The sequence below is a fragment of the Somniosus microcephalus genome, chromosome 1 (genome assembly GCF_052327205.1).
Source record: "Somniosus microcephalus isolate GS21.2 chromosome 1, FLI_Smic_1.0, whole genome shotgun sequence".
NCBI classification, from domain to species: domain Eukaryota; kingdom Metazoa; phylum Chordata; class Chondrichthyes; order Squaliformes; family Somniosidae; genus Somniosus; species Somniosus microcephalus.
The window spans coordinates 78,032,413-78,057,807 of NC_140987.1; the positions used below are offsets into that span (position 1 = coordinate 78,032,413).

General features: G+C 44.8%; 1 protein-coding gene across 2 annotated transcripts in view; it reads right to left on the bottom strand.

Moving 5' to 3' along the window:
• Positions 1-24,864, bottom strand: part of kcmf1 (potassium channel modulatory factor 1) — a 238,340-nt gene extending 213,476 nt beyond the window's left edge. The window contains exon 1 of one of the 2 annotated variants that reach the window (XM_085983446.1): positions 24,712-24,864. In XM_085983446.1, coding sequence (XP_085839572.1) covers positions 24,712-24,727 — 16 coding nt within the window. In that variant the 5' untranslated portion in view covers positions 24,728-24,864. The remainder of the gene's footprint in view (positions 1-24,711) is intronic. The other variant, XM_085983438.1, reaches the window with a different exon arrangement.
• Between the last annotated feature and the right edge of the window lie 531 nt (positions 24,865-25,395).

Consider the following 25,395-nt stretch of genomic DNA (forward strand, 5'->3'; position numbering starts at 1 on the left):
CTAGTAAATCCCTTCTGCACTCTCTAAGGCCTTGACGTCCTTTCTAAAGTATGGTGCCCTGAACTAGCCTTGCCTCCAGCCAAGCTGTTCCAGTACAACACTGGCATCTATCCGACAATGTGGAAAAACTGCCCAGGTATGTCTTGTCCACAAAAAGCATGACAAATCCAGTCCGGCCAATTACCGTCCCATCAGTCTACTCTCAATCATCAGCAAAGTGATGGAAGGTGTCCTCGACAGTGCTATCAAGCTGCACTTACTCACCAATAACCTGCTCACTGATACGATAGCAAAATACTGCAGATGTTGGAAATCCGAAATAACAACAGAAAATGCTGGAAAAACTCAGGAGGTCAGGCAACATCCGTGGAGAGAAATTTAAGTTGACGTTTCGGGTCGAACCCTTCTTCAAAACTGGAAAGAAAAGAAAATAGATCGAAGGCAGGGCTGCGATCGGACAAAAGAAGTGAAAGAAACAAAAGAAGTAAAAGAGCTAGACGAGATGGTAATAGGCGGAGATTAGGTGTAAAGTGTACTGGTAGGGCAAGAGATAGCTGCCAGGTGCGAGAGAGAAACAAAAGGAAATGGGGGGAGGGGGGGGGGGAAAGGAGTGGAAAAATTACAAGAAAAAAATGTGTAATAGGGGCCGAGGTTATGATCTGAAATTGTTGAACTCGATGTTGAGTCCGGAAGGCTGCAGAGTGCCTAAATCGGAAGATGAGGTGCTGTTCCTCGAGTTTACGTTGAGCTTCCATGGAACAATACAAGAGGCCAAGGACGGTGAGGTCCGAGTGGGAATGGAGCGGTGAATTAAAATGACAGGCGACCGGAAGCTCGGGGTCACCCTTACGGACTGAACGGAGGTGTTCCGCAAAGCGGTCACCTAATCTGCGTTTGGTCTCCCCACTGTAGAGGAGACCGCATCGGGAGCAGCGAATACAGTATACTAGATTGCGAGAAGTACAAGTAAATCGCTGTTTCACCTGAAAGGGGTGTTTGGGGCCCTGGATAGTGGGAAGGGGGGAGATATAGGGGCAGGTGTTACATCTCCTCCGCTTGCACGGGAAGGTGCCAGGGGAAGGGCTGTTTGGGGTGATAGAGTGGACTAGGGTGTCTCGGAGGGAGCGGTCCCTACGGAATGCTGAAAAGGGAGGGGAGGGGAAGATACGTTTGGTGGTGGGATCACTTTGGAGGTAGCGGAAATGCCGGAGGATGATCCGTTGAATGTGTAGGCTGGTGGGGTGAAAGGTGAGGACAAGGGGAACCCTATCGTGGTTCTGGGAGGGGAGGGGCAGGGGTGAGGGCAGAAGTGCGGGAGATAGAACTGACACGGTAGAGGGGAATCCTCGGTTGCAGAAAAAGGAAGACATGTCTGAAGCACTGGTGTGGAAGGTGGCATCGTCGGAGCAGATACGGCGGAGACGGAGAAACTGGGAGAATGGAATAGAGTCCTTACAGGAAGCGGGGTGGGAGGAAGTGTAGTCCAGGTAGCTGTGGGAGTCAGTGGGCTTGTAGTGAATATTGGTCGATAACTTATCCCCAGAGATGGAGACGGAGAAGTCGAGGAAGGGAAGGGAAGAGTCAGAGATGGACCATGTGAAGGTGAGGGAAGGGTGGAAATTGGAGGCAAAGTGAATGAAATTGTCAAGTTCGGGGCGAGAGCAGGAAACGGCACCGATACGGTCATCAATGTATCGGAAAAAGAGGTGAGGGAGGGGACCCGAGTAGGACTGGAACAAAGATTGTTCCACATAGCCCACGAAAAGGCAGGCATAGCTAGGACCCATGCGGGTACCCATGGCGACACCTTTGATTTGGAGGAAATGAGTGGAGTTAAAGGAGAAGTTGTTCAATGTGAGAACAAGTTCAGCCAGGCGGAGGAAGGTGGTGGTGGATGGGGACTGGTCGGGCCTCTGTTCAAGGAAGAAGCGGAGTGCCCTCAGGCCATCCGGGTGGGGGATGGAGGTGTAGAGTGATTGTACGTCCATGGTGAAAAGGAAGCGGTTGGGGCCAGGAAACTGTTAAAGTGGCGGAGGGCGTCCGAAGGGTCGCGGATGTAGGTGGGAAGAGACTGGACAAGGGGAGAAAAGATAGAGTCAAGATAGGAAAAGATAAGTTCCGTGGGGCAAGAACAGGCTGAAACGATGGGTCCACCAGGGCAGTCCTGTTTGTGGATCTTGGGAAGGAGGTAGAAGCGGGCTGTGCGGGGTTGGGGAACTATGAGGTTGGTGGCAGCAGGGGGAAGATCTCCAGAGGAGATGAGGTCAGTGACAGTCTTGGAAACAGTGGTTTGATGTTCGGTAGTGGGGTCATGGTCCAGGTGGAGGTAGGAGGTGGTGTCGGAGTTCAGGTTCCGCCAAGACCACTCGGCTCCCAACCTTATTACAGCCTTGGTCCAAACATGGACAAAGGAGCTGAATTCCAGAGGTGAGGTGAGAGTAACTGCCCTTGACATCAAGGCAGCGTTTGACCGAGTGTGGCATCAAGGAGCCCTAGTAAAACTGAAGTCAATGGGAATCGGGGAGGAAAACTCTCCACTGGCTGGAGTCATACCTAGTACAAAGGAAGATGGTTGTGGTGGTTGAAGGTCAATCATCACAGCCCCAGGACATCACTGCAGGAGTTCCTCAGGGCAGTGTCCTAGGCCCAACCATTTTCAGCTACTTCATCAATGACCTTCCCTCCAACATAAGGTCACAAATGGGGTTGTTCGCTGATGACTGCAGTGTTCAGCGCCATTCACAGCTCCTCAGATATTGAAGCAGTTCATGCCCGCATGCAACAAGACCTGGACGACATTCAGGCTTGGGCTAAGTGGCAGGTAACATTCGCGCCACAGAAGTGCCAGGCAATGACTATCTCCAACAAGCGAGAGTCTAACCACCACCCCTTGACATTCAACTGTATTACCATTGCCGAATCCCCCACCATCAACATCCTGGGGGGTCACCATTGACCAGAAACTTAACTGGACCAGCCACATAAATACTGTAGCAACAAGAGGTCAGAGGCTAGGTATTCTGTGGCAAGTGTCTCACCTCCTGACTTCCAAAAGCCTTTCCACCATCTACAAGGCACAAGTAAGGAGTGTGATGGAATACTCTCCACTTGCCTGGATGAGTGCAGCTCCAACCGCACTCAAGAAGCTCGACACCATCCAGGACAAAGCAGCCCACTTGATTGGCACCCCATCCATCACCACCGGCGTACCGTGGCTGCAGTGTACGCCATCTACAAGATGCACTGCAGCTACTCACCAAGGCTTCTTCAGCAGCACCTCCCAAACCCGTGACCTCTTCCACCTCGAAGGACAAGGGCAGCAGGCGCATGGGAACACCACCACCTCCAAGTTCCCCTCCAAGTCACACACCATCCTGACTTAGAAGTATATCGCCGATCCTTCATCGTCGCTGGGTTAACATCCTGGAACTCCCTAACAGTACTGTGGGAGTACCTTCACCACACAGACTGCAGCGGTTCAAGAAGGTGGCTCACCACCACCTTCTCAAGGGCAACAAATGCTGGCCTTGCCAGCGATGCCCAGATCCCATAAGCAAATTTTTTAAAAACTGCACACAATACTCCAGCTGAGTCCGAACCAGTGATTTATAAAGGTTTAGAATAACTTCCTTGCTTTTGTACTCTATGCCTCGGTTAATAAAGTCAAGGATCCCATTTGCTTTTTTCAGTCTTCTCAACTTGTCCTGTACCATCAAAGATTTGTGCACGTACACCCCCAGGTCTTTCTGTTCCTGCACCCGCCTTTAAATTTTTTAAATAATCGTTCCAGAAATGTGGGTGTCGCTGGTGTGGCCAGCATTTATTGCCCATCCCTAATTGCCCTTGAGAAGGTGGTGGTGAGCCACCTTCTTGAACCGCTGCAGTCCACGTGAAGGTACTCCCACATTGCTTTTAGGGAGGGAGTTCCAGGATTTTGACCCAGCGACGATGAAGGAATGGCAATATATTTTCAAGTCAGGATGGTGTGTACCTTGGAGGGGAACTTGCAGGTGATGGTGTTCCCATGTGCCTGCTGCCCTTGCCCTTCTGGGTGGTAGAGGTCGCAGGTTTGGGGCATGCTGTTGAAGAAGCCTTGGCAAGTTGCTGCAATGCATCTTCTGGATAGTACACACTGCAGCCATGGTGGGCCAGTAGTGGAGGGAGTGAATGTTTCAGGTGGTGAATGGGGTGTCAATCAAGCGAGCTGCTTTGTCCTGGAAGGGTGTCGAGCTTCTTGACTGTTGTTGGAGCTGCACTCATCCAGGCAAGTGGAGAGTATTCCACCACACTCCTGATTTGTGCCTTGTGGATGGTGGAAAGGCTCTGGGGAGTCAGGAGGTGAGACACTCGCTGCAGAATACCCAGCCTCTGACCCACTCACATTGCCACAGTATTTATGTGGCTGGTCCAATTAAGTTTCTGGTCAATGGTGACCCCCCCAGGGTGTTGATGGTGGGGGATTCATACCATTTAGTTCATATTGCCACTCTTCATTCGTCCTACCAAAATGTATCACTTCACACTCCTCTACGTTAAATTTCTTCTGCCATGTGTCTGGTGTCTATGGCCTCCTAAAGTCTGTTACGATCCGCCTCATTGTTTATTGCATTTCCGAGTTTGTATCATCTGCAAACTTTGAAACTAGGCCACGTATACCCAAGTCCAGGTCATTAATATACATCAAAAAAAGCAATTGTCCTTATACCGAACCCTGGGGAACGCCACAGTATACTTCCGTCCAGTCTGAAAAACAACCATTCACCGCTACGCTCTGCTTTCTGTCCCTTAACCAATTTTGTATCCATGCTGCCAACGTTCCTTTAATCCCATGGGTTGTTATTTTGCTAACAAGTCTATTATGTGATACTTTGTCAAACACCTTTTGAAAGTCCATATACACATCAACCGCACTACCCTTATCAACCTTCTCCATTACTTCATCAAAGAACTCAAACAAACACGATTTGTCTTCAACAAATGGGTGCTGACTTTCATTTATTAGCCCATACTTTTCTAAATGCCAATTAATTTTGTCCCAGATTAATGCCTCAAAGTTTTCCCACCAACGACGTTAGGCTTACTGGCCTGTAGTTGCCGGGTTTATCCCTTTCCCCTTTTTTAAAAAAGGGGTGTAACATTTGCAATCCTCCAGTCCTCTGGCACCACCCACATATATAAGGAGGATTGGAAGATTGTGGCTAGAGCCTCCACAATTTCCACCCTTACTTCCCTCATTAACCTAGGATGCATCTCATCCGGACTGGGTGACTTTTCTACTTGGAGGACTGCCAGCCTTATACATCCTTTTTATCTATTTTTTCCTATCCAACATCGCTACTGCCTCCTCCTTTACTGCTACATTGGCAGCGTCCTCTTCTCTAGTGAGGACAAATGCAAAATACTAATTTACTACCTCAGCCATGCCTTCGGCCTCCATAAGCTGATCATTTTGATTGCTAATCGGTCCCACCCTTCCTTTGACTACCCTTTTACTATTTAAGTGTCAGTTGTGGTTCAGTTGGTAGCACACTCGCCTTGGAGTCAGAGGTTGTGGGTTCAAGTCCCACTCCGGGGCTTGAGCACATAAAGATAGGCTGACATCCAGTGGTGCTGAGGGAGTGCTGCACTGTCGGAGGTGCCGTCTTTTGGATGAGACGTTAAACCGAGGCCCCGTCTGCTCTCCCCAGTGGACGTAAAAAATCCCATGGACCTATTTCGAAGAGGAGCAGAGGAATTATCCCCGGTGTCCTGGCCAATATTTATCCCTCAACCGACATAACAAAAACAGATGACCTGGTCATTATCACATTGCTGTTTGTGGGAGCTTGCAGCAAATTGGCTGGCGTGTTCCCCACATTACAACAGAGACTCCACTTCAAAAAATACTTCATTGGCTGTAAAGTGCTTTGAGACGTCCGGTGGTCGTGAAAGGTGCTATATAAATGCAAGTTTTTCTTTCTTTCGTGTGTTTATAAAACACTTTTGGGTTTCCCTTTATGTTAGGTGCTAATCTACTCTCAATCTCTATTTGCCCGTCTTAAATCCATTTTTTAGATTTCCTCTGTACTTTCTATATTCAGCTTGGTTCTCTACTATATTATGAACCTTACTTTTTTTTTTTTATTCGTTTACGGGTTGTGGGCGTTGCTGGCAAGGCCAGCATTTATTGCCCATGAGAAGGTAGTGGTGAGCCACCTTCTTTAACCACTGCAGTCCGTCGGGTGAAGGTTCTCCCACAGTGCTGTTAGGTAGGGAGTTCCAGGATTTTGACCCAGCAACGATGAAGGATCGGCGATATATTTCTAAGTCAGGACGGTGTGTGACTTGGAGGGGAACTTGGAGGTGGTGGTGTTCCCATGCGCCTGCTGCCCTTGTCCTTCTAGGTGGAAGAGGTCGCGGGTTTGGGAGGAGCTGCAGTGCATCTTGTAGATGGTACACACTGCAGTCACGGTACGCCAGTGGTGGAGGGAGTGAATGTTTAAGGTGCGAATGTTACCTGCCACTCGTCAGCCCAAGCCTGAGCGTCGTCCAGGTCTTGTTGCATGCGGGCATGGACTGCTTCATTACCCGAGGAGCTGTGAATGGCACTGAACACTGTGCAGTCATCAGCGAGCTTCCCCATTTCTGACCTTATGTTGGAAAGAAGGTCATTGATGAAGCAGCTGAAGATAGTTGGGCCTAGGACACTGCCCTGAAGAACTTCTGCAACGATGACCTTCAACCACCACAACCATCTTCCTTTGTGCTAGGTATGACTCCAGCCAGTGGAGAGTTTTCCCCCCAATTCCCACTGACCTCAGTTTTACTCGGGCTCCTTGATGCCAGACTCGGTCAAACACTGCCTTGATGTCAAGGGCAGTCACTCTCACCTCACCTCTGGAATTCAGCTCCTTTGTCCATGTTTGGACCAAGGCTGTAATAAGGTTGGGAGCCGAGTGGTCTTGACGGAACCCAAACTGGGCCTCAGTGAGGTTATTGATGAGGAAGTGCCGCTTGATAGCACTGTTGATGACACCTTCCATCACTTTGCTGATGATTGAGAGTAGACTGATGGGTGGTAATTGGCTGGATTGGATTTGTCCTGCTTTTTGTGGACAGGACATACCTGGGCAGTTTTCTACATTGTCAGATAGATGCCAGTCTTGTAGCTGTATTGGAACAAGACTGGCTTCTGTGATGGTGGGGACCTCAGGAGTAGGCTGATATGGATCATCCACTCGGCACTTCTGCTGAAGATGGTTGCAAACGCTTCAGCCTTGTCTTTTGCACTCACATGCTGGGCTCCACCTCCCATTAGTTGTTTAATGGTCCACCACCATTCACGACTGGATTCGGCAGGACTGCAGAGCTTTGATCTGATCCGTTGATTGTGGGATCACTTAGCCCTGTCTATAGCATGCTACTTCCGCTTTGTAGCATCTATGTAGTCCTGTGTTGCAGCTTCCCCAGGTTGGCACCTCATTTTTAGGTACGCCTGGTGCTGCACCTGGCATGCTCTTGTTGAAATGGATTCTTTTGGTCCTCAATCTGGTTCAGTACAAACACTGAGTCGAATACTGGTGGAGTTCAACAGTTTTTATTCCGTCATCCCGGGAGACTTACTCTGATACAGCGCAGTCCTGACTCCAGAAGAGTCCCGACAGGTTAAACCAGAGCAAGCAATCTTTCATACAGTGTGCCACATTATTATACTTGCATTTGAGAAGACATTAACACATCGTACAGTCTGCACCAATCCCGAGCTGTACACGTATACATTTAATTTGATTTCCTGGCCTGGCAGTATGAAACAAAGAGGTCACATTTCACTGAATGGTTTATAGTTAAGTAAATATGCTGGTAATGGTTTCACGATCACCTAATCATTATGGTAATGCGTTTGCAATCATGGTAATGTGTTTTCTGATCGCCTATTGTCTGTATAACCTCTGCACTCCACCCTACACTGTTTCTACCAGCAAGGTGTGACATCGTGGGTGCCAGCCATATTAGCAGCCACAGATCAGTTTAGCTTCTTTTATTTTACTTCCTGCTGCCTTCACAGTTTCTTGAGTTAACATGATCATTTCTTACAATATGCAAGTGACTCAGCGATGTCGACATTTCACCACCATTTTATGCTGACAGGATCCTCCATTTTAGATTGACAGGGTCCTTGGCTATGCGAAGCGAGTTGTTACCATTTTTTTGCATTCTCTATCCTCACTCTTCTACACTCTTTATTGAACCAGGGCTGGTCCTTTGGCTTGATGGTAATGGTAGAGTGAGGATATGCCAGGCCATGAGGTTACAGATTGTGGTGGAATACAGTTCTGCTGCTGCTGATGGCCCACAGCGCCTCATCGATGCCCAGTTTTGAGCTGCTAGATCTGTTCTGAATCTATCCCATTTAGCATGGTGGTAGTGCCACACATCACGATGAAGGGTGTCCTCAGTGTGAAGACAGGACTTCGTCTCCACAATGACTGTGCGGTGGTCACTACTACCAATACTGTCATGGACAGATGCATCTGCGACAGGTAGATTGGTGAGGACAAGGTTAAGTAGTTTTTTCCCCTTGCGTTGGTTCTCTCACTGCAAATGTAATGCCCTTATTCAAGAAAGCAGGAAACTATAGACCAGTTAGCCTAACGTCTGTCATGGGCAAAATGCTCGAATCCATTATTAAGGAAGTAGTAGCAGGGCATTTAGAAAATCATAATACAATCAAACAGAGTCAACATGGTTTTACAAAAGGGAAATAGTGTTTGAGGAGGTAATGAGCAGGGTGGATAAAGGGGAACCAGTAGATGTAGTGTATTTGGATTTCTAAAAGGCATTCGACAAGGTGTCACATAAAAGGTTACCGCATAAGATAAGAGCTCATGGTATTGGGGGTAATATATCAGATTGGATAGAGGATTGGCTAACTAACAGAAAACAGAGAGTCGGGATAAATGGGTCATTCTCAGGATGGCAATCTGTAACTAGTGGGGTGCCACAGGGATCGGTGTTGGGGCCTCAACTATTTTCAATCTACAGTATATTAATGACTTGGATGAAGGAAGCGAGTGTATTATAGCCAAATTTCTATACGATACAAAGATAGGTGGGAGAGCAAGTTGTGAGGACATAAAGAGTCTGCAAAGGGATATAGACAGGTTAAGTGAGTCGGCAAGAATTTGGCAGATGGAGTATAATGTGGGAAAATGTGAAGCTATCCACTTTGGTAGGAAGAATGGAAAAGAAAATTATTTAAATGAAGAAAGATTATAGAATGCGGCGGTACAGAGGGATTTGGGTGTCCTCGTACATGAAACACAAAAAGTTACCGTGCAGGTGCATTAGGGAGGCAAATGAAATGTTGGCCTTTATTGCAAGGGGGATAGAGTATAAAATTAGGGAAGTCTTGCTACAACTGTATAGGGCGCTGGTGAGACCACACCTAGAGTACTGCGTACAGTTTTGGTCCCCTTATTTAAGGAGGGATATACTTGCGTTGGAGGCAGTTCAGAGAAGATTCACTAAGTTGATTCCTGGGATAGAAGGGTTGTCTTATGAGGAAAGGTTGAGCAGGTTGGGCCTATACTCATTGGAGTTTAGAAGAATGAGAGGTGATCTTATTGAAACATAAGATTCTGAGGGGGCTGGACAGGGTAGATGCCGAGAGGATGTTTCCCCTCGTCAGGGAAACTAGAACGAGGGGGCATAGTCTCAGAATAAGGGGTCGCCCATTTAAGACGGAGATGAGGAGGAATTTCTTCTCAGAGGGTTCTGAATCTTTGGAATTCTTTACCTCCAGAGCGCTGTGGAAGCTGAGTCATTGAATATATTCCAAGGCTGAGATAGACAGATTTTTGAGCAACAGGGAAATCAAGGGTTATGGGGAGCGGACAGGAGAGTGGAGTTGAGGCCAAACTCGAATCAGCCATGATCTCATTAAATGGCTAGAGGGGCCAAATGGCCTGCTCCTATTTTCTTATGTTCACCACCTGTCGCAGGCCCAGACTGGCAGCTATGTCCGTCAGGACTCGGCCAGTAGTGGTGCTACTCTTGGTGATGGACATTGAAGTCCCCCATCCAGAGTACATTCTGTGCCCTTGCTGCTCTCAGTGCTTCTTCCAAGTGGTGTTCAACATGGAGGAGTACTGATTCATCAGCTGAGATAGGTGGTAATCAGCAGGAGGTTTCCTTGCCCATGCGTGACCTGAAGCCATGAGACTTCATGGGGTCCGGCGTCAATGTTGAGGACTCCCAGGGCCACTCCTTCCCGACTGTGCCGCCACCGGCAGACCCACCAGAGATGGAGGCGTTTGGGACATTGGCTGAAATGTCTGATTCTGAGAGTATGATTGTCAGACTGTTGCTTGACTAGTCTGTGGGACAGCTCTCCCAATTTTGGCACAAGTCCCCAGATGTTGGTGAGGAGGACTTTGCAGGGTCGACTGGGCTGGGCCATGTCCGCAGCCGGTGCCAAGGTCGATGCCGGGTGGTCCGTCCGGTTTCATTCGTAGCAGTTTGTCACAACTGAGTGGCTTGCTAGGCCATTTCAGAGAGCAGTTAAGAGTCAACTACATTGCTGTGGGTCTGGAGTCACATATAGGCTAGACCAGCTAAGGACGGCAGATTTCCTTCCCTAAAGGACATTAGTGAACCAGATGGGTTTTTACGACAAACCGATACAGGAAACTTTGTGTTATCCGGAGGCTAACTGTCCGGAATGCTCACGCCACCGGCAAAAATCAGGAGCCGTTTTCGTTACGTTTTTTTCTTCTCGTTGCTTTTTTCCTCAACAGTCAAGCTCTGCAAGGTCTGCTGAAGCTGTTGCTAAGCTACAGAGACGCTTGGACTGTTTAGAAGCTGTTACAGGGTTTGTTGACAGATACGGAGCTCAAAAGCTTCCGTATGCTTCAACATTAGCGCTGGAGTGTCCGGCAGTTTTGAGGGAACGGCAACAGCTCGGTCCCGTCGGTGCTGGATAGCACAAAGTTTCCTCTAGTTTCACGGTTACCATTACTGATACTGACTTTTTATTCCAGATTTATTTAATTAACTGAATTTAAATTCCCCAGCTGCCGTGGTGGGATTTGAACTCATGTCTTTGGATCATTAGTCCAGGCCTCTGGATTACTAGCCCAGTGACATTACCACTATGCTACCATTCCCCATTACAATTATTATAAGCCTCTTTCTTCTCTGTCTCATTTTAACCTCTACCTTTAATCATCCAAGGAGCTCTAGCTTTGAATGCCATTCCTTTCCCCTCAAAGAATGTGTCATCTCCTCTTTGAAGGCTTCCTGGTCAACCTACACTTGTCAAAGCAAAAACATTTACAAAACAAGGACAACATTTTGCTAGAAATAAAGTTTTAAACTTAAATATTTACACAGAACTCCTGAGAAGCAACCATACTAAAACATAAGAGTTGAAACTTTTTTCTGTACCTAGACATAAAAGCACTTTCTCAGAGAACCTAAAAAGAACTGAAGATTCCACCTAAGGCCTTACCTACAGGGATAAGGTACAGCCCTAATGCAAACATTACAAAGCTTTCAAATTGTTTCCCCAGTATTTCCCCTACAGGATGACAGCAATTTCCTGTGTGCGTGGAGTTCAACAAATGAGGAAGTCAATTCAAATATAATTAGCAAATTGTGCTACACTTTAACCTATTGAAAAATAAGATTTCTATATAATTCGTTGCAAATAAAATTTGGAAAAAATATATTGGAGAAGGAGGCAGAGTTGATGTTTTTTGGAGCTTTTATTTTATTCAAAGAAGTTCCTGCATTAACAGCTACAAAGGAATCCTTACCCTTTGTCGCTTTAAATGTCTTAACGTTTCTATCCAATACTTAGCTGCGGTTACATAATTCCACTGATGAGTGCTCTATGGGTTTGTGCTTTTTTCATATATTGCCCCTCCCTTTTTTCCTGATTGTATTACTATGCCTGCATGGTCTCATATTTTTCATTTTTGAAGAGTAGGCACCTAAAACATTATCTTCTGTTTCCTCCACCATTTTCAGTTTGTTTCAGATTTCCAGCATCTGCAGTATTTTGCTTTTTACAAAGAGCTATTGATTCCCAAATGAATACATCTTCCGGTTTTACTTTTTTTTTTAATATTAAAAAGTTCATTGTTAAACAACAGCCCCTGAAAAACTTCCAGCATCCAAAATAACGTAACAAAAAATGATATTCAGTTATGGGATAAATGCACAGAAGTTGTTCAATTTTAAAAGGACTTTGAGCTGGGAAACAAATTCACACTTGGGGGTTACTGCCCAATACTTGGTAGAATAAACAGTATATATCCAACAGGAATTCTCTGTGAAGCCTGTAAAGGAATACTTCTGCTCAGGCACAGATTAAACAGGCACACTCAATGCTTTTTTTTTAAAGAAGGGCCTTCAGTAATCAGGAAAATAAGCTGCCCTTTACCCTTCCCAATTATCATACCTTAACATTAATGGGTGTTTTGAATGTCCTTGCGGTGTAGAAAAATAACAACTGGCAAGTTGCAAGTCGCTCTGGGTTTTTTTTTAATCCGTTAAAATCATTTAAAATTCAATTTCTGCAGTACATAATTATAAAATAGAAACAAAAAAAAAATTTGGGAAACTGCAAAGGTGACCACGCTGTGGTTTTATGCTAGCAAATACACAATCAATTCAACTGCAGTACTGGCATAAGAGCTCAACTTTGGGTACCAAGCAGTTGGTGTAGTGGCAGCACATTTTTAAGTCACCACTCACTTCTAGATTATAGTAATTTTAAAAACATAGCTAAGAATTCTCCTGCAGGGCAGAAAACATTGGCACTTTGCCAACCCTTTCTCCCCAAATAGCATCTTTTTTTGGTCTTGTGCAAAATATGAGCCTATCCTGTTTAACGTAAACTATCAGACTCCAGATGATTTCGCATTTGCCTATTTTAAATGTTCCTTTCTTGTGCGAGTGACCTTTATGCACTGCTCTCTCCTTTATACTTTTTAGTTGGAACTCGTCATGAGTGAATCCCAATTGTAATTAGAGTCCAAACGTGGTGGGCTGTCTCCCACTTTTACTTTGGCAACTTTAACCCAACCATAAATAGATCATTATGAGTCTACAATGCTGTCAGTTGCAGGATGGTTGCTTATATTGAAGAGTGCAGTCGATTGTGGGGTGGGGGAGGGGAAGACGAGATTGGGTGCCTGCTGATTGGCTGCACACCTATAATGTAAAAGCACCTTCAACAAGCTGCTTCACTGGAAATTTCTTAGATCAACATCCAAAGCATGAAAATTCAGTAGCCACTAGTCTTGTTTTGCACCCTTTTTCAGTGCTGAATTTTGCCAGATTAAACTCCTGATCAGCATTCAGAACTGGTATGGATGGCGCAAGATGTTCGTGGAGGCACTCACTGACAGGTCTCATCACTGACAGACAATGCCCACCTGGGTGTAAAATGATGACTCCTCCACCCTTACCTTTTCTTTACAGAGCGAATGTTAGGGTAGAGGCAAGTAAAATGAATGCATACACTACCTCTGTGCTGTTGGGCTTCCTTTCACTGCCAGTTTGGTTAGCCTATTTGCAATTTGCAAGCTCCCAGTAGAGTGCAACCATTTCAGTGAAGTAAACGTGCTGAGATAACATACAACAAGTAGATCCTCTCACAACATGCCCATTCTGCAGTACTGTGATGACACTTGTTTACGTAGACTATTCTCTGGTTATGTGTTGTCCTATCCCAGTTTACTTTATGCTTTATTTTGGCTTATGCCAAGGATGGATAAGCGCCAACTCCAACAACATTAACCTAGCTTTAAAATAATAGCAAAATACTGCGGATGCTGGAAATCTGAAATAACAACAGCAAATGCTGGAAATACTCAGCAGGCCAGGCTGCATCCGTGGAGAGAGAAACAGAGTTAACGTTTCAGGTCTGGGACCCTTTACCTGACTGCAAAAACAGAATCACAGGAGTTTAAGTAAGTCAGGGATTCAACTAGTCTACATCAGAATGTTTATGTTGGTACTACTTCCTGTCCATCAACCTAGCTAAATTGTTTTAGGAGCGGGTGGGGGGGAAACGGCCTCTGCCAATATTAGTAAGCAGGTAGGTCTAGTAAGTCCTCACTTCTTATAAGCTTAGTTAGTATGTCTATTTGTTTATGTATGCGTTATTACATTTTACAGGCAAAATAAAATTCAAAGGAGAACAATGCACACTATAGCACTGGATGTAATCCATCTCCATCTATTAGAAAATGCTATGGGAAATTAAATAGCTACAACTTCAGCCAACAAAGGAGCGTTGTTGCTTTCAAAAGCAGGATTTATATATGCTGAAGCAGATTTGCAGATCTAGTCGTACTGCTGAGACACTTGTCTTTGCCAATGAAGTACTGCACCCAGTTATGTGGCACCATATGGTAAACAGCTAGGCACCACCAACAGTTCTAGTTTGCAGCAATAAGTACACTGAAATTTCATGGTTCACACATTCAATTTCAGAATTGAGATCATAGCGAATATAGCTACATCTACAAAACTCATGGATTATACTTGAATCTCAAGATAATCTTATCTCTGGCCGGTCTCCACAATACTCAAATGGTGCTACATTCTTCTTACTTGAAACACACTGATGGCTTTCTTTTGAATGGAAAAATGTAGCTGCAATTGGCCTTAAGGCTCCGATCAGGGCTGGAAAACAGGTAGGACTCCCTCTCCTAATCACTATCCAGCAACACCTCTGAAAGCATGCGTATGCGTGTGGTGACATTGGATGAGGACAGAATTTTGCTCATGTGATGCCTCCTGTGATTGAATATCCTGTCAGCATTTGCACATGAAGAAAGGGCATTTGGGCAAAAAACAGAAGGTTCCCCAGCAAGAGACTGACACCACCGAGAGAGGACAGGAGGGAAATAAATTGACGAGGACAATAGAAATGTAGTCCCAATGATCCATTGCACTACCCCATATATCAATGACAAGTAATTCACTGTTCATAATGTGCTATTTCAATCCTTCTAGGTTCGTCACAATGGCTGTCATAAGTAAATTGATCAGATAAACCAGAAAGAATATCCAGAATACTTAAAAGTGACAGATATTGAAACATTCACCAAAATCATTTAAATCAAAGCATACTCATGTAATCTGTCCAGTAGGGCCTTCCAGGGCATCTGGCAATGTCAAAGATTAATTTTAAAATTTGATATTTTGGCGTACAATACGACTTCAGTTCATTGCAGCTGAATATATCTGCATATCTGGATGGCAGCATTTGAACAATCCAAATTATTTGTTTTGTATGTATTTTATAAGGCTCACATCTGTTTACAATAAGTTAAACATTGGCATTTTGAACACTTACAATGGTCCAGAATTTGCTGGCAAAATAACAGCGAGTTTAATGCACACACCATTAGTGTGTAAAAAAACCAGCAATGAGTTGCAAATCACCACAAATTGCTGGATAATTTGCAACACTCTGCCGTTAGCCTCACGAAAACGGGAGTCACTGCCAACCTCCCCCTGAATTTCAAGAAATTGCTGCATTTGCACTATTAAAATGTATTAAATGCACCACAGAAAGTTAGGGCTGGTACTTAACAATGCAAGGACTCTTTTAATGACGAGATTTATGTTCCTGCAATGCCACTCAACTTCCCGGTCCCAGAAAGGGAACAATTCAAACTGTGGATTCTCATTCCTGCAGGTAGTAAATTGTTCTGAGGTTTTTTTAAATTTTACAATTTTTAAATGTATTACTTTTCCTCTGTCTCTATTCTCTCTCTTAATCCAATCTTTCTTTCCCCCTCTTCATTTCTCTTCCTGTACCTAATTTGGCTCAAATTCACCATATTTCCTTCTCCGTCGTTCCTCAGTTTCTTCCTCTATCCTTAAATCTCATTGTTTGAGACAGAGTGTTGGTCCTGTCAGCTCGCACTTCCAGCAATTTGTGGCCCAAAACTTTTGCGCTGAAGAGTGAGGAAAAAAATCTATCACTGCGAGATGTCCTACCCCAGGCCATTATATAGTAAGATGCATGTACTTCGATTAGTTAAGTTCCTCTAGAATCGATTATGGCGATTTTCAAACACACAAAACTTTTTTTTTTTTTTTTGAATTTGTTTTATGGGATGTGGGCATTGCTGGCAAGGCCAGCATTTATTGCCCATCCCTAATTGCCTTTAAAAGGTGGTGGTGAGCTGCCTTCTTGAACCTCTGCAGTCCGTGTGGTGAAGGTACTCCCACAGTGCTGTTAGGGAGGGAGTTCCAGGATTTTGACCCAGCGACGAAGAAGGAACGGCGATATATTTCCAACTCAGAATGGTGTGGAGGGGAACTTGGTGGTGGTGGTGTTCCCATGCGTCTGCTGCCCTTGTCCTTCTAAGTGGAAGAGGTTGTGGGTTTGGGAGGTGCTGCCGAAGAAGCCTTGACAAGTTGCTGCAGTGCATCTTGTAGATGGTACACACTGCAGCCACGGTACGCCGGTGGTGGAGGGAATGAATGTTTAAGTTGGTGGATGGGGTGCCAATCAAGCGGGCTGCTTTGTCCTGGATGGTGTCGAGCTTCTTGAGTGTTGTTGGAGCTGCACTCATCCAGGCAAGTGGAGAGTATTCCATCACACTCCTTACTTGTGCCTTGTAGGTGCTGGAAAGGCTTTGGGGAGTCAGGAGGTGAGACACTCACCGCAAAATACCTAGCCTCTGACCTGCTCTTGTTGCCACAGTATTTATGTGGCTGGTCCAGTTAAGTTTCTGGTCAATGGTGACCCCAGGATGCTGATGGGGGATTTGGCGATGGTAATGCCGTTGAGTGTTAAGGGGAGGTGGTTCGACTCTCGCTTGTTGGAGGTAGTCATTGCCTGGCACTTCTGTGGAGCGAATGTTACCTGCCACTTATCAGCCCAAGCCTGAACGTCATCCAGGTCTTGTTGCATGCGGGCATGGACTGCTTCGTTATCCGAGGAGTTATGAATGGCGTTGAACACTGTGCAGTCATCAGCGAACATCCCCATTTCTGACCTTATGTTGGAGGGAAGGTCATTGATGAAGCGGTTGAAGATGATTGGGCCTAGAACACTGCCCTGAGGAACTCCTGCAGCGATGTCCTGGGGCTGTGATGATTGACCTTCAACCACCACAACCATCTTCCTTTGTGCGAGGTATGACTCCAGCCAGTGGAGCGTTTTCCCCGATTCCAAATGACTACAGTTTTACTAGGGCTCCTTGATGCCACACACGGTCTAATGCTCCACCAATATCCAGGTGCCACCCTACCAGATAAGCACTCCATTAAATAAAATACTTTAACAAGCATCTACAATGTGAGGAAAGTAAACCCACCCAGCATTTATAGGTATGTCAGTTTGTTTAAGATAGCATGACTCCATCACTGATGGTCAACAGAGCTCACACATGTCCTCTTGGATATTTGGTGATCTCAATGCTTACCATAGCATCATTTGTGCCAGAAAATCTGGGTGAATGAAGCTCAATACAAGTGGAACTGGTATGCTACTTGCCTATATGTTGCATGCTCAAAAATGTTAACTTTCTGTCTTGCACATATCTAGGTGTGATTTCAAGACTTTTATCTGACCTCAGGGTTCAGATAACTATTAACTATTCAAGCTTCACTCTAGCTATATGATGCAATCTAACCCTTTGCCACCCCAATTACTAGCTTGTCACAGAAACCCACTTTTTGAAATCGAATTGTTTTGTGGGCGATTATAGATTTAACGTACATAATGAACATTTTTACACAGTGCAACATTCCTAACAATTCCTTATCACATTTACATTGATAACCATCTAAATGCACATTTTAAAACACTGATGGACAAAATTTTCATACGAGTGATTTGACCAACTAGACAAATGTAATTTTATTTTGTTTCCTGCCTGAGAAGACTGAGAAAACATCACCACCTACCATTTTTTTTAATGATTGAATTATACAAATTACCTGCAAAATAGAAAATTGCTATACTATTAGAACATAGGAACAGGAATAAGCCATTCAGCCCCTCGAGCCTGTACCACCATTCAATTAGATCATGGCTGATCTGTATCTTAACTCCATCTACCCATCTTGGCAGATCAGGCTCGAGGGGCCATTTCTAGAGTATAAAATTAGTGATTTATTACAAACCAATTTAAGAACTTCCCCATTTACACAAATTGCCATTTATTCACGTATTACATCCCAACATTTTGGCCGAAGTGCAGGAAAATGTTGGTATCTTTCGCACTGTTATCACTGTGTTCCCTCACGACCCCACCCCCGGAAGCTACACCTATGTTAAAACATTCTGAAGATCTTATCGGTAACAGATACAGTGAGAAATGGTCCATTATAAAAAGCCGAAGGAATTTGTTTGCACTGGAAGGTCTTGGAAAGATGTTTGGGTCGTGGATAGTCCTGGGAAATGCTGCAATCTTTACATTTTAAAAAACTGATACAAAGGGCAAAACAAGAAGTAAGCGGTGATCTCATTTAACGAGGTCATGAATAGGTGCCTAAACTGGAGTGGTTTTATAATGGATGGGAGACTGTAAAGTATGAAAACTCTTCATATATTTTAGGAATGGTTTTAATTCTTCCTAGTTTGTTGGGTTTTTTTATTATTTGGTTAAATGTGTTTGGGTTGAATTTATTTTCTGAAAATTAAAAAAAACATACTGCAAACATAATTATCCAGTCTATTTCAGCATAGTTGATGAATGTTTTTCATTTGCAACAATGACTTAGAACAAATGTCCACTCTCCTGTCTGGCTGGCTAGGCTCTCTCTAAATACAGTACAATTCAGATGTGGAAGGGCAATATTTATAAATGTACTGCTTGATATCCTCAGTTCAAGTGGATGAAATATGAAATGTTTCACGAGACCACCAGCTGACTCCACAATGCCAATCTGAATTAGAAAGTTATATCCATCATACAGAACCTGAGACTGGGCTAACTCAAGAAAACTTTTTTTTTTTTTTAAAGTAAGTTTCTATTACTGAAGATTGTTTAAAAAAATAGGTGCCTGTATTAGCATGAGTCTGCAATCAAATTCTTATTAACATGTTTAAATAGAATTATAAACTAGCTTGTACCATACTGGCTCAGATTTGATCAGTTAGATTTTCATTTCTAGATCTATTTTTTTTAATATTTAGATGCATAGATTTTCCTTTCTGCCATTTCCAGTTAAGGACTGCATCACAGTCCAAATGTACCCAATAAGGAATCAGAGCACAGTATGAACTTAAAACACCAACAACAAATTGCATTTATATAGCGCCTTTAACGTATTAAAACATCTCAAGGTGCTTCACAGCAGCATTGTCGAACAAAATTTGACGACGAATCACTAAGGGGATATTAGGACAGGTGCTTGGATTTAAGGAGCGTCTTAAAGGAAGAGGGAGAGGTAGAGAGGCAGAAAGCTTTAATGTGCCAATTCCAGAGCTTAGGACCTGAACAACAGAAGGCACAGCCGCCAATGATGAGGCGAAGGAAATCAGGGAAACACAACAGGCCAGAAATGGAGGAACACAGAGGTTTCGGAGGGTTGTAGGATTGGAGGCGCGAGGCCATGGAAGGATTTGAACACAAAGAAATTTGAGGCGTTGCTGGACCAGGAGCTAATGTAGTTTAGTGAGCACAGGAATGATAGGTGAACAGGACTTGGTGCAAGTTAGAATACAGTCAGCAGAGCTTTGGATGAGTTCAACTTTACGGAAGGTGGGTTGCCGGCCAGGAGCGATATTGGAACAGTCGTGCCTGGAGGTAACAAAAGCATGGATGAGGTTTAAGCAACAGATGGGCAAAGGCAGAGATGGGCGATATTACAGAGGTGGAAGTAGCTGGTCTTGGTGATGGGCAGGCTAAAGGGTCGCAAGCTTAGCTCAGGGTCAAATAGGATGCCAAGGTTGCGAACGGTTTAGTTCAGCCTCAGACAGTGGCCAAGGGGGGGGGGGGGTGAAATGGGTGGGTAGGGAACCCCGAAGACAATGGCTTCGGTCTCCCCAATATTTAATTGGAGGAAGTTTCTGTTCTGTCAGACAAGCAGCATGACAAATCAGATGCAGCTGAGGGGTCGACAGAGGTGGTGGTGATGTAGAGCCGGGTGTGACCAGCATACATGTGGAATCTGACGGTGTGTTTTTGGATGATGTCACCGAGTGGTAAACAGCTAGATGTGTGCAAGTGTAAGACAAAGGATAGAACTGGCCAGAGCTTTCAAACTTTGTAAGGGAGCCCTGCTGCAAACATTACCACACCCCTGAAGAAACTGCAAATATTAACACACCCCTGGGGTTCACCTCCTGCAAACATTGAGACATTCCTGGGGTCCCTGGTCCTAATATTCAAGACAGTATCAACTATCCAAAAAGAAAACAATGCTACAGTTGCAGATTTTTAACTAGTATACACACTGACAGAAATAACATGCTAAATTAATAATTACATTAAAAAATACATAAATGTGATGACATTGGGGACCTCCAGAAATCCCCTGGTGAAAGTGCCCTCCCTCCAGGTCTAATGATCCCAGTTTGAAAACTTAGAGTTCAGTGGCAGGAATTGTACTTAGTGGCTTAGCCAGGTGACGTGTTCTCGCAACTGGTTTAACTTGTTCCATGTACATAAAAAAACCTACCACTCAAAGTTGAACTAGAATGGAAATATGAACCCGTTATAGATATACTGCCCATTTTTATTGATCAATATGCTGTCTCGTCATCAGGTATTATAACAAAAATATAAGAAACATTTGTAAAACAACTATCACCTCATTTCTGTTTTAATTCCATCACAGCCATGAACAATCATAGGTACTAACTGGCTCCAACCCAACTGGAAATCATATATACAGCTGCACTTTACACTGGATTGTCAGTCTATGAATGTGCCTCCATCTTAAACATGGAAATATGAAGAAAAAAGCATTTCGTAGTTACAGTCAAATAGCAGCAACAAACTTACTTGTGGATGGTAATGGGGCACTGAGGATAATTGGCCAAAGAATGTAACAGCCATGAAAACCAGCCAACTTAACCTCAATTCTCCATTATAACTTAAATAGATCATGTTTGAGCTCATTTTTTTCTTAATAATTGCGCCCCTCCCCCAGAGTCCTTCTACAATTTTGCAAATTAAATGTGATATTCCTCAATGTACACTCCCTTAAAAGAATATGAAGTACTCATTAAAAATTAGTATGTAGCATTCAAACTGAATACAACTGGAACTACTGCATGTTCAGCATTCAAATCTCTCTTCTCATAGACTATTCCCCCCCACAAATTTAATCCATCAAAAGCTAGAGTTTTGACGGAGTTAAAATACAAGTCATACAAGTGATAGCAAAATTCCAAAATTGACAAAGCTAATAATTCTAATTAGTTGCCACACTGTAATGTACATCCGTGAATCACTACAGAAAATTTGTGGATTGTTTTGAAACGGCTATCTCCAGCAGAAAAAAAAACACAAACAGCATTAATAGCATCCTGTAATGTAGCAAGTATCAGCATTATCTACAGTCCATAGAGATAGCCAAAAGAATCTCAAATGTTCAGAAATTGACTATACAGTTTAACATTTACATGTAGAGACATTTCTATCATTAATGCAGTTAAGGTATTGTTAGGTTACAAAATTATATGTGGATAGTTATGACAGCGGAAAGTTAACTTAATTTTCAGTATCAGGTTTCATGCAATAAACCCTTAGCAATAGTCCACATAATATCCATACCAGTGAAAGTGCTAGATGAATATTGAAGAAATGTATTTTGTCAAGGCACATTGATGCTTTGGAAAAAAATGCACATTACATAAATTTCAGAGTCTTGTCAATATTATTTTACCAACAGGATCCTTCCTTCCAACAAACAATAGACATTTTCACAGATCAAGCTCAACCGTGTTAGAGACAAAGCACAGTAATTATAATATCTCAGCACTGGGTCACTATTAAAGGCTTTTGTGCAGAGCCTCCAGCAAGGCCAAAGGAGGATTTTTCTCGTGGCCATTCCCTTAAAGGAACGGAGCAGTCACGGCCAATGTTCCCTGTAATTTTTTTGGGGTGCGCGGCCCCTTTAAGTGGCTGTGTGGCCCATTCAAATGTTCGCACATTTGCGATTATTCCAATTGAAAAGCCAGTGAGCAGCCTGCACGGGAGCTCCAGACCACTGCGCGGCCACGCAGCTTAACAGAACATTGGCCACATCTATAGATCTGATGTGAGGAAATACAAATACCAAGATTGATTTGAAAAGTTGTGTCTTTTTTTGCTAGAATAATAAAGATAACAGGGCAATACGGTAGAAGTGTTTAAAATTATGAAAGGATGAAACAGGATAGATAGAAGCAGACTGTTTCCAGTAGTTATGGGGTCAAGAACGAGGGGCCATAGATACAACATTAAATGCAAGAGATTTAAAACAGAAGGCAGAAGAAACCTCTTCACATAGAGTTGAGAGGATCTGGAATTCACATCCAGGATTAGTGGTTGAGGCAAAAACTACATCAACATTCAAGATTAGATTGTATAGGTGGATGAAGGAACAGTGATGGAAGGAATACGGGAACAGGGCGGGTAAATCTGATTAGAACTATTTGCCCACGTGAAAAGGTAAATGCCGACACAGACTGGTTGGGCCGAGTGGTCTGTTTCCATGTTGTAACAATAGTGCAGAAAATATATTAGCCAAATATGTAAAAGTTCAGACAAGCCAATAAGTTAAATATCATAATTTTAGAAAAAAACAAAAGCACTTTACCACATGCAATAACAGCAATTTTTAAACAAATTATACTGGAAATGTACATTTCTTTACTACTCTTATCTAGTACTTTGACTAATAAGTATATGGATATTATGTGGACTGTTGCTGAGGGTTTATTGCAGCACGGTGGCATAGTGGTTAGCACTGTTGCCTCACAGCGCCAGGGACCCGGGTTCGAATCCGGCCTCGGGTGACTGTCTGTGTGGAGTTTGCACATTCTCCCCGTGTTTGCGTGGGTTTCCTCCGGGTGCTCCTGTTTCCTCCCACAGTCCAAAGATGTGCGGGTTAGGTTGATTGGCTATGATAAATTGACCCTTAGTGTTAGGGGGATTAAATACGTGGGGTTACGGGGACAGGGTGGGATAGGTGTTGGTGTAGGGGTTACGGGGATCGGGTGGGATATGCGTCGGTGCAGGCTCGATGGGCCGAAATGGCCTCTATCTGCACTGTGGGGTTTCTGTGATTCTGTCTGTGATTCTGTGGTACCCGATACTGAAAATATGTAATACTTCTCTGCTGTTGTAGAGAACATGTACTTTTGTAACGTGGTAATACCGTAACTGCAATAATGATATCAAATGTCTCTGCATGTAAGTTCTAGGGATCTAGCAAACAACTCTGTGGACATCGTGATCCTTTCCCGGTAAAACTGATTTCATGTGAAGGAAATCCTCAAATTCCTGTTCACTATCCCTCATAGGGATAGTCAAATGTGGATTGCTGTTGCATCAAAGCTGACAAAAATACATATATATAAAAATGTTGCTAAAATCACGACAGTAAAGACTCCGTCCCAAAAAAAACACATTTATTTTATCATAGCAGCTCATTCCCCCTTCCACAAACTCGGGGGAAATCTGAAGAAATCTGCTGAGTGTTTACAACATTTGCTGCTTGTGAAATTAAAAAATAGCTTTTAAGTTGCCTTACTACACAACAGGCCGACAAAATGCATAACTCAAAATTTGAATTAACCCCAAATACTGAAACTTTTATCACATCTTCGAATCCTAGAGAGGTTGGGAAGTTTGTCACGATTATACTTCCTCTAATAATGTGCAATTTCTACACAGGTTAGAAAAGTTGGTCACAATTATACTTCCCTAATAATGTGCACAGGTTGGAAAAGTTGCTCAAACGTGTAGAAATAACACAATTTAAGACAGATTTTTTCATTAGTTTTCTGAAAACAAATGAATAAAGTGCCATCTCTATACTGCCCATCTGGCAATAAATCCACATCTAACTAGGCTCCTGCAGCATTGGAGGCTTGTGTTTTGACAGAAAGTTTAATGAACTGTCGCCATGTCCAGCTCCTCGAGTTGTTCAACAGTGACTCACACACCCACCTCTCACCGGGAGAGGGGGACTTTACTTTATAATTAAAGATAATTATGACTGACTTTCAGGCTCTGCACGAACGGGGATCAACACTACCCGACCCCGGTGCCTGGAGGCCTACAAATCGGCAGCTCCCAAAGCCCCGGGCACAGGGCACACCCCGTACTCGCAGCCTGCTTTCCTCCCCGGTGTGGAGCTGTCAGCTCGGCCTGGGTCGGAGACAGGAGGCAGCGCTGGCCTCCCGGAGTAGGCCCGCAGCCTGCCTCAGGCCGCAGCGAACCGCCGGCCACCTTGATGACAGTGCAATCATTCGGAGCCGGGAGAGGGAGGGACAAGGCCCCGGGGGGGTGCGGGCTTTGGGCGATACCCAGGCTCAACTAGGGCCTCACTGGGCCGAAAATCAAAACAGGTCCCGCCCCGCCGCCACAGCGACCGGGGAGCGGCCTTTCCTTTCCCTCCCCACACACACACTCTCTGGGCTTGGCCACGGCTTCGCACCCCGGGGCCTAGCAGCTATGGCGGCTCCCTGATCACACACATAGGCCGAGGGCAGCGGCCTGCTCGCCGGGCCTCTCGCCTCAGTCTCTCACTCACCTTCATGTCGGGACATCCTACACGCACGGTTACAGCGGCCCCGCGGGCTCCCACGCAGCGCCTCAACACCGGGCTCCGACAACGACAACTACCGGGCCAAACGGTCATGAAGCTGGAAGTGGCTGCTGCTGTCTGCCGGGAGGGAGGGGGGGGGTGGGGAGTGAGGGCGAGCGACTGCCGCTCCTGTTGCTCGGCTGGCTCGCTCGGTCGGTAAGATATTTTTTCGCTCTCTCACTTTCCTCACACTCTGAGCGCGCGGGCGCGCGAGCCGCGTGGACTGTGTCTGACGTCGCCTCCTCAGCGAGGACGCAAACGGGCGCCACCGCTCGAGCTCGAGCCCGATGCATGCGCGCGCTCCCCGAGACGCCCCTACCCCTGCGTGTCGCACGCCGCATCCTCGTACGCAGTGCGCGAGAGCGCGCACGCAGACTTGGTCAAGCTTTATTGGTTGATGTGCTGTAACTTCACAACGTCACTGTGCCGCTGATACAATGGGGACTGCAGAGTCACTCCTTTGCGTCAGCTTAATTCCTTTAGTCCTGGGCGGGTCTGCTGCTGGACGCCAGCGGATTTGAGGTGAGTACACTCGCGTTTGTAGTTCCTGAACTCTGCTTGTGTTCAAAAGTCTCATATTATGATCTGGAATGCACTGACTGACAGGATGGTGAAAGCAGATTCAATAGT